The sequence below is a fragment of the Notechis scutatus genome, chromosome 15, assembly GCF_049901735.1.
Source record: "Notechis scutatus isolate UNSWTSFEM ecotype Mainland chromosome 15, rNotScu1.2, whole genome shotgun sequence".
In the NCBI taxonomy this organism is placed as follows: Eukaryota; Metazoa; Chordata; class Lepidosauria; order Squamata; family Elapidae; genus Notechis; species Notechis scutatus.
In genome coordinates, this window is record NC_142023.1 from 10,036,539 (window position 1) to 10,050,925 (window position 14,387).

At 46.1% G+C, this 14,387-nt stretch overlaps 1 protein-coding gene across 2 annotated transcripts in view; it reads right to left on the bottom strand.

Moving 5' to 3' along the window:
- NTNG2 (netrin G2) overlaps positions 1–14,387 on the bottom strand; it is a 42,705-nt gene that overhangs the window by 10,361 nt on the left and 17,957 nt on the right. For both annotated transcript variants that reach the window (XM_087944129.1, XM_087944130.1), the window contains exons 3-5: positions 8,043–8,686; positions 1,474–1,646; positions 542–562 (exon numbers count right to left, since the gene is read on the bottom strand). In XM_087944129.1, coding sequence (XP_087800255.1) covers positions 542–562; positions 1,474–1,646; positions 8,043–8,686 — 838 coding nt within the window. The remainder of the gene's footprint in view (positions 1–541; positions 563–1,473; positions 1,647–8,042; positions 8,687–14,387) is intronic.

Here is a 14,387-nt window from a genome sequence, read left to right on the forward strand (position 1 = left end):
AAGTATCACACGCACCTCCGCCTAAGAAAAGTGGCTGGGGACTTCAGCCATCTAAACCAGTCTCTTTGATTTATAAGAGTTTAATTTAGTGCCCGCAAGGCTCTTAAGCCGGAGATGTGGAAAGCAGCCGTCCCTCCCTCCCTCCCTCCCTCGCCTCCTTCGAAAAACACTTTATTTCCTTCCTCGCCGCCTTGCTAACAAACCTCGTGGGGGAAAGAAAGAACACACCGGCACGACAAAGACAATGAGCTTTCCGACCGTACTCAAAGAGAGACGTTTGACAGGCGGGGAAATGAGGCACAATTAGAGAAGCAGACTTATGCTTGGACAGATGTTCACGGAGACGGAAAAACAGGGGTTGGGGAAGGGGGAAGAAAAATTAAAAAAAATTTAAAATAAAAGCTCCTTTTTTGGCCACCGAACGGCATCCGCCGGGACTGTGCTAGCAAGCCTCTCCGCATTTCAAGTTGGGTTGGCGGTTTTAAGGGAGGGTTTTTGTTTTTTTTTTTTTCCTTTTAAAATGTTGTTTCGTTTTACTTACTGCCAAAATTTGGAGCCGCACCTGGAAGAGAAGAAAAGGGAGAGAAGGTCAAGAAAGGGCAAGGAGCCAGACAGCAAGCTAATTTATGCCGCCTACAGTCAGCTCGTAAGGCAGATGGGTGGCATAAAAAATTAATAAATGAATAAATTAATTAAAAGCCTGTTCTCTAAGGGGCTACCATGAAGAAGAGTGGGGGAGGGGTGTCAACCTATTCTCCAGAGCACCTGGAGGCAGGGCAAGAAACATGGAAAGGGTGAAGAAGAACAGAGTTGGAAGGCACCCTAGAGGCCTTCTAGTCCAACCCCCTGCCTAGGCAGGAAACCCTGTACCATTGCAGACAAATGGCTGGCCAGTCTCTTTTTGGAAACCTCCACGGAGCATCCACCACTTCTGCAGGCAAGCCGTTGCACGGATTGATTGTTCTACCTGTCAGGAAACTTCTCCTTTAGTTCTAGGTTGCTTCTCTCCTTGATGAGTTTCCATCTGTTGCTTCTCGTCCAACTCAAGGAGAGAAGCAACCTAGAACTAAGGGAGAAATTTCCTGACAGGTAGAACAATCAACCAGTAGAACGGCTCACCTCTGTCTAGAAGTTGTGGGGGCTCCATCACGGGAGGCTTTCAAGAAGAGACTGGACAGCCACTTGTCTGAAATGGGATAGGCTATAGGGTGTTGTGTGGTTAGTCGGCAGCAGTTGTGGATGGTGGAGGAGAGCAATGACTCTGATGATGAGAGGCCGTGACCCAATCTTTCTGCTGATGGTTTCAGGGGACCGTTTCTTGGACACGTCCTTTTCCTAGACTTCTCTACTTGGATTCATCCATGAGGTGACTTTCCCCTCTCTCCCTATCACTGGTTTGGCTTTTGGCGGTTGAGATGTTTCTCCTTCCCGCGGTGGACTTCAACTCACAGCCGTCGTTCCCGCCATACTTACACACGTTAGGAGAACCGTTGGGACGGGGAAGGTAGGAGCCAGCTCTCCAAGACTTGCTCCGGAAATTCTTCTTGCATCTGCCACAGTCCTGTCCCGTTGTGTTATGTTCACATTCACACTGAAGACTTCCTTCCTTGAAAATGCACTGGTTGGCATGGAGATTACATTTACACCTGCAGGGGAAACAGAAGAGAGTAACGAGGTGTGATCCTCCGGGCTATCTGTAGAGGTATTTAAAAATGTATGCCAGACTCTTTTGAGTTGAAATCCTCAAAGCAACTTGCACTGACATCACAGAAATATTAAAATAGAAAAGCATTCAGAAGTCATTAAATAGCAGAACATCCAAAGCAGGGACCTGCATTTCAATGAAGGCACAAACTCTCAGGAACTCTCAAAGCCAAGATTTGTCTGAAAACCAAAAGGTACAGATTAGAGAGGGGAGAAAACCTGGCAAAAGAATCGTCCCTGTGAGAGGGATCTTGGAGCATCACTTAAATATGAGCCGGCCGTGTGCGGCAGCTGCCCCAAAAGCTAACACAATCCTGGGTTGTATAAAAACAGAATCAAAATCATGCCAAGTATTAGTACTGCTTTATAAGACCTTAGAATAACCTTGGAATACTGCATCCAGTTTTGGTCACCAACATTGTATAAAAGAGGTTGAGGCTCTGGAAAGAGCGCAGAGAAGAACAACGAGGATGATTAGAGGACTGGAGGCTAAAACATACGGAGAGCAGGTGTAGGAATTGGGTTTGTCTAATCTAGTGAAAAGAAGGACCAGGGATGACATGATAGCGGTCTTCCAATATTGGAGGGGCTGCCCCAAAGAAGAGGAGGGAGTCAAGCTATCCTCCAAAGCCCCTGAGAGGCAGGACAAGAAGCAACGGATGGAAACTGACCAAGGAGAGAAGCAACCCAGAACGAAGGAGGAATTTCCTGACAGGGAGGACAATTAATCGGCGGAATGGCTTCCCTACAGAAGTTCTGAGTGCTCCATCACTGGAAGCTTTTAAGGAGAGACTGGACAGCCACTTCTCTGGTTGATTCATATTTATGACAAGTTTTGCAATTTAAGGACGTGTTTAGAAAACCAAGTTAAAAGTTTCTCCCTATTTGGCAGAAGGCCTTGGGAAGCAAGTCCCCCTCCAGACCCCACCAGCCTCATGGAACGGATGCAGTATTAGAAAAACTCCATAGAAGACCTCCAAAGAACCTTTCCAACTCTGTTAATTCTGTTATCCTCTAAGGAAGAGGAGCTCAGCCATGTTTGAAATAGCTGCATGTACCTTTGAAATTGTGTTTTTGGGGACAGGTGTGTGTGGGAGGGGGTCACTATTTCATGCCTTCCTGAACAACCAGATCTAAACGAAAGAATGAAACCAGCAAGTCGCTCTCTTAAAAAGTTAGGCAGGCAAGCAAATAATTCATTGACTGCAAATCCATGAACAGCAAATGATAGGAACAGCAAATTAATATCGCCACGATTGGATCCAAAATCCGGAGAGATGTTCCAAACAAGAGGGGGAAACGGGTTATTCAGAGAAGTCGAAATGTATAGAAATTCAGTGAAATCTTCCTTTCATCGACAATTTTGGGGCCGACGGGTGATCCTGGGGAAAATTGACAAATTTATGCCACTTGCACCCCTTTTGTAATTACACAATTGACATTTTTATGCCTGTTTTCTAATTATGCCAAGAATTTAATTGTGCCATTGTGCAGTTATGCAAATGATGTGCATTTATATAGATGAGAACAACTGTGTCAATGTTATCAGTTTGTTTTGAAGAGAACGGACTTTGCTTGTTTGGGATTTAATTCCAAGATGGATGGATAAATGATAGATAGATAGATAGATAGATGGATGGATGGATAGATAGATAGATAGATAGATAGATAGATAGATAGATAGATAGATAGATAGATAGATAGATAGACAGACAGACAGACAGATATGGATAGGTAGGTAGATAGGTCTATAGATAAGATGGATGGGGATGGATGGATAGGTGTCTAATTATATTCTCTATAATATATTCTCTATAATTCTCTATATAGATTATAGAGGAGATACATAGGGATGGATGGAAGATAGATAGATACATAGATAGATACATAGATAGATGATAGAGGTAGATAGATAAGATGGATGGGGATGGATGGATAGATAGAGAAGATGGATGGGGATAGATAGATAGATTGGTTACACATAGATGCTCCAGCATCCTCCAGCATCCTAATCTGGAGCTTGTGTCCTCCGTGAAGTTCTTTCCGTACTGAAAGAATGCACAAGCAGACCAGGTTGGCCTGGATGCCTCCCCCCTCACCGATTTCCTTCCGCCTCATTGAACTGTCCCCCTTGTTCAGCCCTTCCATTATCTCCCCACTCTTGACAAGTTCCTTGGGAGTCAACCGTCTCTTACACGGATAATTGCTGTTCCAAATCAAATAATCAATGCATATTTAAGTAACGATGAGACAATTCCTCGCCTTTGCACGGGGCCTGTGAACACTCAAAGTCAATCCCTTCGCATCCGTATTTTGCTTTACGGTGCGTTCTAAGAACAAACGATAATCTACCGTTCCCGACAGATCAGTAGCAAAGATGACACGGGGAAAATAAAAAAAGCAGATTAAAAAAGAAAGAAAGAAATATCACACACAACCAGCAAATAAAGATGAAACAAAAAGCACTCTGTGTTTTCCAGGTGATATAAGAAATAAAATATGAACTCGTTTTTTCCTCCTTCCTCTTCCCCCCATCGCTGTTCTAATGAAGGCTTCTTTCAGAATCTTAATAAGATTTGAGATTTGCCTCCTAACCCCTTGAGCCGCCTCTGTTTTTCTCATCACGTCACATCTGGAGGAACGGGATATTACCCATCAATAAGGAGGAGAGTTGATCATTGAGAAGCAGTTCAGTGAAGGTGGACTGAGGATGTAGCTGAGATTTGGGACTCTTTAGCCGGAGATTACAGAATAATATGGTTGAAAGGGAACTTTGAGGTCTTATAGTCCACCCCTATGGGTGTCCAGTCTCTTCCTGAAAAACTGCAATGACAACTTCTGAAGGCAAATTATTCCACTGATTAACAATTTTAGGTTGGTTCTCTCCTTCATCAGTTTCCATGTGTTGCCTCTTGTCCTGCTTTCAGGTGCTTCTGAGAATAGGTTGACCCCCTCACCTGTGTGATACCCCTCAAATATCCGAAGACTGCTATCATGTCACCCTTAGTCCTTCTCTTCGTTAGACTAGGAGGCTAAAAGCTAACATGGATGATTGATTCAATAGGGATTCTGCAGCTATTTTTCCACCAGCACCCAGCAACCAACATCCAGATAAGCAGGGATTAACACCAGGCAAATGATCAAGGAGAGAAAACAATATCCTAACCAAGGAGGAAATCACAGCTTCACCAAGACTGAAAGGAGAAGCTACTATATATAAACAGAGAGCAAACCCCACACTCACTTTCACTGATGATGTTACCTGGTTGGGTAATGAAATGTCTGCAGCAAGCCACCATGCTCAGAGAGCCCCACAGACCCATAATCCTCCTCCTCCTCCTCCAATCCCACTCCCTTCTAGCACTGATGATGTTATCTAGTTGGATAATGAAATGTCTACAGAAAACAGCCAAGCTCAGAGAGCATCAAAGTCTGCACAAACGAACACATTCCTGGAAGTATTTTCAGGTTTTCCCCTCCCGCGGGTGGATTCCCTTATCTCATCCCCATTTTTGTTTCCTTTCCTTATTCTTTTTACGAGGAGAAATTCTTTGTGAAATTGAGAGTTTCCTTTCAGTCAAAAGTAAAAAAAAAAAAAAAACCATAATACCAAGCTGGACCATTCTCAAAGCAAGAGACAGATGGAAACCGTTGCTCCCACCCAAAGGAGGATTGGCTTCCAGCCCCGCTCCATCACACGGGCAGAAGAGAGAAAATGTGAAAATCTGAGCCTTGGTCTCACTATAAATAGAGCCGGCGTTTAATTCACAGGAGTTATGGGAAGGTTTTTAAAGATGCTGTACGATCAATCTGTTTATGGGGAGTGATAGATCTTTGAAAATAAATTCTTGGAGCTTCTTCTGCCCGTTAGCAAACGATGCCATGTGCAGGAGGCCGTTCCTACTATTGGCAACCTTAAATGGGTGGACTTCAACTCCCAGAATCCCCTAACCAGCATGGAATTCTGGGAAGTGGAATCCAAGCATCTTAAAACTGCAGAGGTTGAGAAGCGCCGTTTCGACTCACTGCTTCCTTGCAGCATTTCCCTTTTCTGTACCCTCCAAAATTGTAATCCGGGTGAAAAGGGAAAGATTTAGTTCATTCTTCAAATCCATAGGACAAACTTCCATTGTCCAGGGTTTCAAGACAGTAGATTTGATTTCTGGAGCCCAGAGCCTGCCTGCCTTCTCTCTGTCTCTTTGTCCTGTCCTGTGTCTGAATTATTTGGGAGTTTATGATGATGGTTAAATGAGAAAAAGAAAGAAAGCAAGAAAGAAAGAAAGAAAGAAAGAAAAAGAAAGAAAGAAAGAAAGAAAGAAAGAAAGAAAGAAAGAAAGAAAGAAAGAAAGAAAGAAAGAAAGAAAGAAAGAAATTAAATTAAGGAGGAAACCATTCCAAGGTACAGAGAACATGCAAATACATTTAGGCAAAGTGAGGAAACTTAATAATTAGTCCGTAATTAATATGCATCTCCTTAATTGGATTGCTCATAATGGGAGCCTTCAGCTCATGCCATGCCATTAATTTCAATTTCACTCTGTCCATCCAGGCAACTTTAAGGTCTGGCAGCTGTTAAATAAAGGAGAAAATTAGATTGACCAGAGCGGAGTTCTCTTCTGATCTTTCCTACTTTGTATGCAGGTGTTCCCTAGGCAATGCCAGAAGAAATGAGATTGAAAAGATCCTTCCCTCCCTCCCTCCCTCCTTCCCTCTCTCCCTTTCTCCCTCCCTCCCTCCTTCTTCCTTTCCTCCCTCCCTCCTTCCTTTCCGTTATCCCTCAGTTCCTTATTCCTCCCCTCCTCCTTCCTTCCTTCTCCTTTCCTTCCTTCCCTCCTCCCCCTCTGTTTCTTCCTCCCTCCCCTTCATTCCCTCCCTCCCTTTCCTTCCTTCTTTCCTTCCTTCCTTCCCTTCATTTCTCCCTCCCTCCCTTTCCTTCTTCCCTCCCTCCCTTTCTCCTTCTTTCCCTCCCTCTCCGTTTTCCTCCCTCCCTTCCCTCCTTTCTTCCTTCCCCTTCCCCTTCCTTCCTTCCTTCCTTCCTTCCTTCCTTCCTTCGTTTCTCCCTCCCTCCCTTTCCTTCATTTCCCTCTCTCCCTCCCTCCCTTTCCTCCCTCCCTCCTTCTTTCCCTCCCTCACTCCGTTTATCCCTCCCTCCCTCCCTTTCCTTCCTTCCTTCCTTCCTTCCTTCCTTCCTTCCTTCCCTCCTTCCTTCCCTCCCTCCTTCCTTTCCTTCATTCCCTCCCTCCCTTTCCCATTCCCTCTCCCTCCCTCCCTCCTCCCTTCTTCCCTCTCCCATACCTGGAGCGATTCCCATAAAACTAGTCCCCCCGCATCACCTCGGATTCCTCCCTTCTGCTGTGACGTGTGTGCCAGTCCTTGCTCACCCAAGATGGGCTTTCTGGCTTCTGTTCCTGTCGCAGGCCTGGCACCTCCTCCTGTTACTTACTAGATCGATCAGGGCAGGATGGAAGGACCAGCACAGGAGGGCAGGTGGAAGGAGGAGTAAAAATAACGTGTCCTTTAGAGGAGAGGCTCAGAATCGCACCGCAATCCGCCTGACTGCAAACTTTCTTGTGCCAAGCAGAACAATTGTCTGGCATCGGTTCTTTTGCTGCTCTTGTGTTGCTTGGCGAAAGAGAATTGGTTTTGGACATTTCTTGCAAAGGAGCAAGGATTTTTGCAAGGAAGGAAGGGAGGGAGGAGATAAAGAAGGAAGGAAGGGTTGAAGAAAAGAAAGGAGGGAGGGAGGGAGGGTGGGAGGAAGGAAGGGAGGAAAAAAGAATGGGGAGAGAGGGCTGGAGGGCAGAAGGAAGGGAGGGAGGGAGGAGATCAAAGAGGGAAGGAGGGAGGGTTGAAGAAAGGAAGGAAAGAGGGAGGGAGAGAGGAACGGATAAAAGAAGAGGGAAGGAGCGAGGGTTGAAGAAAGAAAGGAAAAGAAAGAGGGAGAAAGGAAGGGAGGAAAGAAAACTAAACCAATGAAGTCAAAAGAAAGGATTGTAAACAAAAGAACAATCGTTCACTTTGGAGAATTTCATCAAAATGATTGTTGTTGGGGTTTTTTTGCAGGGGGGGGGAACCCACACCAAAAGCAATTTCTTTTCAAATAAAAGAGGGTTTTACTTGCTTGCCTGCTTGTTTGTTTCAAGGAAAAGATGCCAAAGAAATGCAACACGTCTGAAAACCCCAAAACCCTTTTTCCTGTTCTGAACCAAGCGAGTCTTTTTTCGGGAGACGTATCCTGACATCTTCGCTTGTCGGATACCCAAAAGGCGTCAGCGATGGACGAATTAAAAACGGGGAGGGAGGGAAAAGAAAAGAAAAGAAAGCGCAGCTCCGATTACCTGCCTGTGACTTCAATATTGGAGATCGCATAGAAGTACTTGTACAAGTTCTCTCTTTGGACGTAGGTGCCCCCGAGCGCCGGTTTCAACAGCCGCATCCTCAAGTCCGTCACGGTGAAGAAATCCTTCAGGCCCTTGGCGCTCTCCAGCCTGGTGTAAAGATTGTCCATGTTTCGGAGTTCGGGCCCAGCAAAAATGGCAAAACGGTCCTTCACCTCAAATCTCACGTCCTTCTCTTTCTTGGACCCCACCCAGCGAGAGTATTCCTCCGTGCAGATGACTCTGTTGACGTTGGTGGTGGACAGCTCCCTCACCTTCCTCGCCGGCATGCCGAAAGCTTCGTTGCATTCATCCGCGTAGTACTGGTAGGGGTGCCAAGTTCTCCCATTGTCCAAGGACTTCTCCAAGATCATTTTGGTGGGGCGGCCGTACTCAAAAGTCAACACGACATCGGCGGTCAGCTCAATGGTCTTGTTCCAAGACAAGGTGATGTTGGCCAACAGAGGCTTGGGGTAACGGCTCCAGGTCACGCTCTGCCAGTAGGTGGCCAGGCCTTCGTCTTCTTTGTCGAACATCAACTTGGGAGGATGGGCCAGGTCCGGATTGGAAGCGTCGCACTCGTCGCTGCACAAATACGGGTTTTCCTGGAAGAAGAAGGAGCATGAGAAGAGAAGACAAGGAGATTAGAACGTAGAACAAAAGGGGTTAGAAGAGATCTTGGAGATCTTCTAATCCAACGTCTACTAGTGTAACTTATACAAGAACAACCCATAAATTACAGAATGCAGGATAAGAGGAAATGTGATGACCCAGGGTGGGTAACAAAAGCAACAAAGTCACAAAAACAGGTAAAGCCCCTTTAATTCCTTCAACTTGGCTTCAAAGGTCCAATTTCCATTGACTGGAGAAAAAACTCCCCCACAAACAGTTGTGAAAAGGAAGAACTTCCGTTCAAACTCAAGATACATATAAATTCTAAATAGGAAAAAACAACACAAACCATACTGAAGCAATTTATGAGACACGGCAGGATAAGGGCTTGAAGAGGCCCACAGATATCGAAATACACACACTGGGAAGGACGCCAGAACTCAGAAAAGAACAGACAGACTAGAAATATTTCACGCTTTGCTTCCAGCACTGGGCCATGCGCAGTTTGTCCTTTTAAACAGTCCTCACAGCCCATGAAGGGGATCAGGGCCCTTTCCTCCCCCATAGACCACACCATTCATGTTTCTCCCTTCTCTGCTCCTCCCTGTGTGCCCTAGGATGAAGAGGGGATGGGACTGGGTCTTCCTCTGACTGCCCAGCCGTCCTGTGCCCCTTCCCCAGTTTTCTCCACAACCTCCGGAGCTCCACTTCCACTCCCTGTCGGCTGTTCCTCCCCTCCCTCGGAGTCCCTTTCTAACAGGGGCATGGCAGGAATGGAGAATGAGAGGAGAAGAAAAGGAAGATTAGAGGAGCTTAGAACATAGGACAATAGGGGTTGGAAGGGACCTTGGGGGACTGCTAGTCCAACGTCGAGGGCAACCACTCAAGTGCAACCCAGAATGCAGAATATCAGAGTTGGAAGGGACCTTGGAGGCCATCTAGTCCAATGCCCTGATCAAGCAGGAGACCCTAAGACCACTTTGGCTATCCAGTCTCTTCTTAAAGCGACAGAGCACCCATAACTTCTGGAGGCAACTAACATCTATTGGATTGTCCTCACTGTCAGGAAATTCCTCCTCCGTTTTATGTTGGGTCTGTCTTTGATGAGCTTCCATCCCTTACTTGTCCTGCCTTCAGGTGCTTTGGAGAATAAGTTGACCCCCTCTTCTCTGTGGCAGCCCCCCCAAAGAATTAGTAGACTTCTATCATGTCTCCCCTAGTTCTTCTCTTTGTTAGAACAGACCTATCTGGTCCCTTAAACATTCATTTATCCTCCGGTCCCTTAATCCTCTTTGTTACTCTTTTCTCTGCATGCTTCCTACAATATCTTTTTTATATCGTGGTGGTGACCAAAACTGGACACGGGATATTCCAAATAGAGCCTCACTACTGCAGAAGAATTCTTGAAGAGCCAAAACGGAGAGATGTCAATTCAGTGGAAGATTTTTGATTTTCTAGGCCGGTCTACCTTGAAGGGCTGACCTTGGGCAAATCCGTTTGGCTTCTACCTTCTCTCGCAAACTTCTCTTCAAAGGAATTGCTTTCATCGGCCATCACCGGATTGGTCTGCTAGAAAGGGCGAAAATTTAATATATTTTTTTCAACGTCTTGAAAGGGGAAGGGGGCTCACCAACTCTGACTCCCCTCCTCTTTACATATATTTTAAGTGAAATTGTTATTAATAGCTAAGCCGTTGACTTTTTTTTTTTTTAAAGCAGACATCTGTTCGGAATGCAAAAGCTAGGAAGCCGCGGTCTATAGAAAAAGAAAACAAACCCCAATCATGAACTTATTGTCCTTGACTTAACCCACAAGCAGCTGAAAGCACCTTTTTTTTTTTTTTGAGAAAAGCAACAATAACCGAACAACAGATACGCATCCGTGCTCCACAACCCTTGCAGTGACTCAGCTGTTGCTTTTTTAAATGCCTCTTCCTCTCCAGAAACTGCCTTATTTCAAAGCTGGATTATAACACAACGTAAATAAATATTCAATGTGGCTTTGCGAATTACACTCAGGGCACAATAAGCAAAATAAATATGCCATATTATCACTTAATGCGCCAGCCTGGTTCACACAACCTCATAAGACACAATGCTGTGTTCCTCGCATGCTAAAAAAAAACAAAAACTATCCAAATTTATTTTAACTGAGTTTAGCATTTTGTGTGCGACCACCAGCCTCTCTTGTTCGGTTTAACGGGGCCAGTTCCGCATTTGAAGTACACTGATGTCTTTCTTCTTTTAGCAAGACATTTTGGGGGAAATTTTCATCAAATCGTATCTGGCAGAAGGGAGGGAAGAACTTTACAAATTCCTATAATTTAGCGACCCTTCGAAGTTACAACGGCACTAAGAAAAGTGGCTTACGGCCGTTTTTCACACTTAGAACCATCGCAGAAACCGACAGTACATGATCAAAACTCAGGCGCTTGGCCACTGGCTCGTAGTTACGTCCCGGGGGGTCCCCTTCTGTGACCGTCCGATGAGCAAAGTCGACGGAGAAGCCCGATTTGCAGCCCGCAGCCGTGCAACGAACTCAACCACTGCAGCAGTTTGCTTTCTCGCCCGTGGGCGAGAAAGGGGGTGAAAACAGGGCCAAACAACCCATTGAACCACTGTCTCGCTTAACGACGGACTTGGGGGGGGCCTCCATCATGGTCGAAATGGGTGGGGGTCCTTGCCGGAAACACACGCTTAGTAAAAAAAATAAAAATCACACGGTGTTTGGAAAAGGTCAATTCCCATTTTAATTGTTTGGGTGAGTTTTCACCCCGTGTGCTAATGTACGATTTGGAAGTGGCTGTGCCTCTCTCTCTGTCCATCCTGTTTAATGACCGTTTGAGGCTACAATGGTGCAGAAAAGTGTCTTACGACCATTGTTCACACCTACCCCCGTTGCAGCCGTTCATGTGATCAAGCAATCAATGAATGGATTCCCCCCATTAACGTTCCGTTAAATCAACTGCTGCCATTAAAATGTGCCTCACCGCCAATTTAGCAGCTTTTGCCTCGAGTCAAATTGTTGTCTCAGGTAACAGAACAACAGTGTGGAAAGGGACCTTGGAGGTCTTCTAGTCCAGCCCCCTCTATCCTTCCGGACAAGTGGCTGTCCAGTCTCTTCTTTACAAACCTCAACTCTTGGAGACAGATCGGGTCCATTGGTTAATTCTTCATATTCTTAGGAAATTTCTTCTTAATTCTAGATCAGATTTCGTTCCGATAAGTTTCCATCCGTTCCTTCTTTTCCTGCCACGGGGTGCTTTGGAGAATAGGTTTAAATTGTGTGTGTGTGTGTGTGTGTGTGTGTGTGTGTGTGTGTGTGTAGCCTGGAATTAAAGGATCCCCCCCAACACACACACACCTACCACGGAGTCAAACTTGCATAGAAACAAGCTGTGATCCTCCCAGCACCCCATATATAACATTTGAAGATAATTAAACGTCTCCCTCCCAAGGCATAAATTGATAACCCACCAAAGATTAGGCAGGAATTCCTAGTGATATTTGCTGACAATTAATTTCTATTCCATTCACAGGCTTTGAGGAAGGCCTTAATTAATTTAGAGTGATTACCACTAATAGCTAGTAAGTGGGAAAACATGGAGCACGGAGACTATCAAATAGCAAGGAAAAAAATCTCAGAAAAAGAAGAAGCAGAAATTGGATAAATGAATGCATTGCCAACATTGTCGGCGTTAAAAAAAAAGAGGGAGACGGTTTTGGGGTGGGCTGGTAATAAAACGGGGTTCTTTTCCTCTTCCTGTCCCCCCTCCCTTATTCTTATTCTTATTCATCGCACAGTCAGCCAGATGTTCAGACTGGGTTTGGCATTTTTGTCTACCTATTGAGTCCTGACCAAGGACCCGGGATAGGCAAATCTGGATGTCTGAGGGTGTTACAGAGATCGCCGCAGGATGGAAGCTGTTCCAGGCCAAGCTGCCTTCTGCAATTGACTGATGGCAAATTTGTCAATGCCGACAATATTCAAGAGCTGGCTCCCGTTGTTTTGGGACTGCTCCCAAGGCGCCTATGACTATGGGTACTACCCTTGCTTGCCTTTGCCACAGTCGTTCCATTTCTATTTGTAGGTCTTCGTATTTTGTGATCTTCTCCAGTTCTTCCTCTTCTCTTCTGCCTTCTCCGGTGTCCTTCGCCCGATGGGACCCGTCTCTCTTCGGTTGGCACAGCCGAGAGTTAAAATTAAGCCACCAGCGTAGCCCTATTCTGAGGTGGTTTTGAATGTCTGAATTTCTCCTTCTCCTTCGTCGTACCTTCTTGGGCCGGCAGCCATCGATCGAGCTGCTTCTTTCCCAGACCTCAGGGCTGGTTTTGAATTCCCCTCTCGATGGCTTCCCAACGGAAAAGGCCACTGCTGGGCTCCCAAAGTCAACTCCCCAGCAGCCAGTGAGACGGGGCGGCTTGGCTTGCCATGAATCAGCAGGAAAAGAAGATGCTGTCGTCGGAGCCGGAAAAGTTTGGTCCAAGGCACCACACACACACACACACACACACACACACACACATACACACACACACGCCTCTTTGGCTGCCCTGCTTCTCCTGCGTCTCCCTCCCAGTTAATTTTGGCTTTTCTCAGCATCACTTGACCTCCTCACCCCTGGGTGGGGTACCTCCCTCCCTTGGCAGAGTGTGTGGGAGGGAGGGAGGAGGGAGGAGGAGAAAGAGAGAGAGAGAGAGAGAGAGAGAGAGAGAGAGAGAGAGAGACCGTTATTGCTGTTATCTGTGGGTATGCAAGATGATGGTCAGCGGTCCCCTTACGTTTTGAGCAGTGGATTTTGTTCACACTTTAAACTTTGGGTGGATGGTTGCATGGGAGGAGGAAGGAAAGAAGGATATGGGAGAAGGAAAGATGGGAGGAGGGAGAAAGGAAGGAAATAGGAGGAGGAAAGATCAGAGGAGGGAGGAAGGAAGGAAGAAAGATTTTAGTAGGGCTTCACAGATTTGTTATTTCTTTGTTGGTTTACAGTTTTACACCTTCCTTTTCTTCTTTCCTTCCTCTTCCTTTGTCTCCTCCCTCCCTCATGTTTTCCCTTGCCTTTCTTCCTCCATCCTTTCCTTTCCCTTCTCTCTCTTTCTCCTTCCTTCCCTTCCCTTCCCTCTCCTCCTTCCCTCCTCCTCTTTTTCCTTTCCCTATCTCTCCCCTCGCCTCCCCTTCCCCTCTCATTTTTTTAAAAAAATCTAGCAGCAATTCTGGAATTCTTGCTACGAAGAGGTTATTATTGCATTTAAGAGCCGGGGGGGGGGAGGGGGTTTTCAGATTGAGTTTTGAATGGGAGCAGACAGCTGGTGGATCTTCAGCCCCGTCTGTCTCCGTCTCTCTCTGGTTGCCAAGCCCAGCAGGCAGGAGGAAGGCTGGGTGATAAGAAGGACAACTTTATGTGACAACTGGGAAATCTGGGAAAGCCGCCTGGAGAACAAAGCCTTGGTCTCTCTTAACCCTGGTGCCTTTGTGTTAACCCTGGTGCTTTTGTGTTGTTAACAGTGGCTCCGCAGCAAGCCCACTGCTGATCAGAGGTCCCCACCCTCACTGACAGGTCCTGATCTGCCATATGTTGCACTTCGGGTGGTTTGTCAACCAGCGTTTATTTTGTTAAGAAAAGACAAAAGCAGCCATTCGGTACAGGTGATCCTCGGACTTACGACCATCGCTCAGCCCAACCTCATTTCTGTT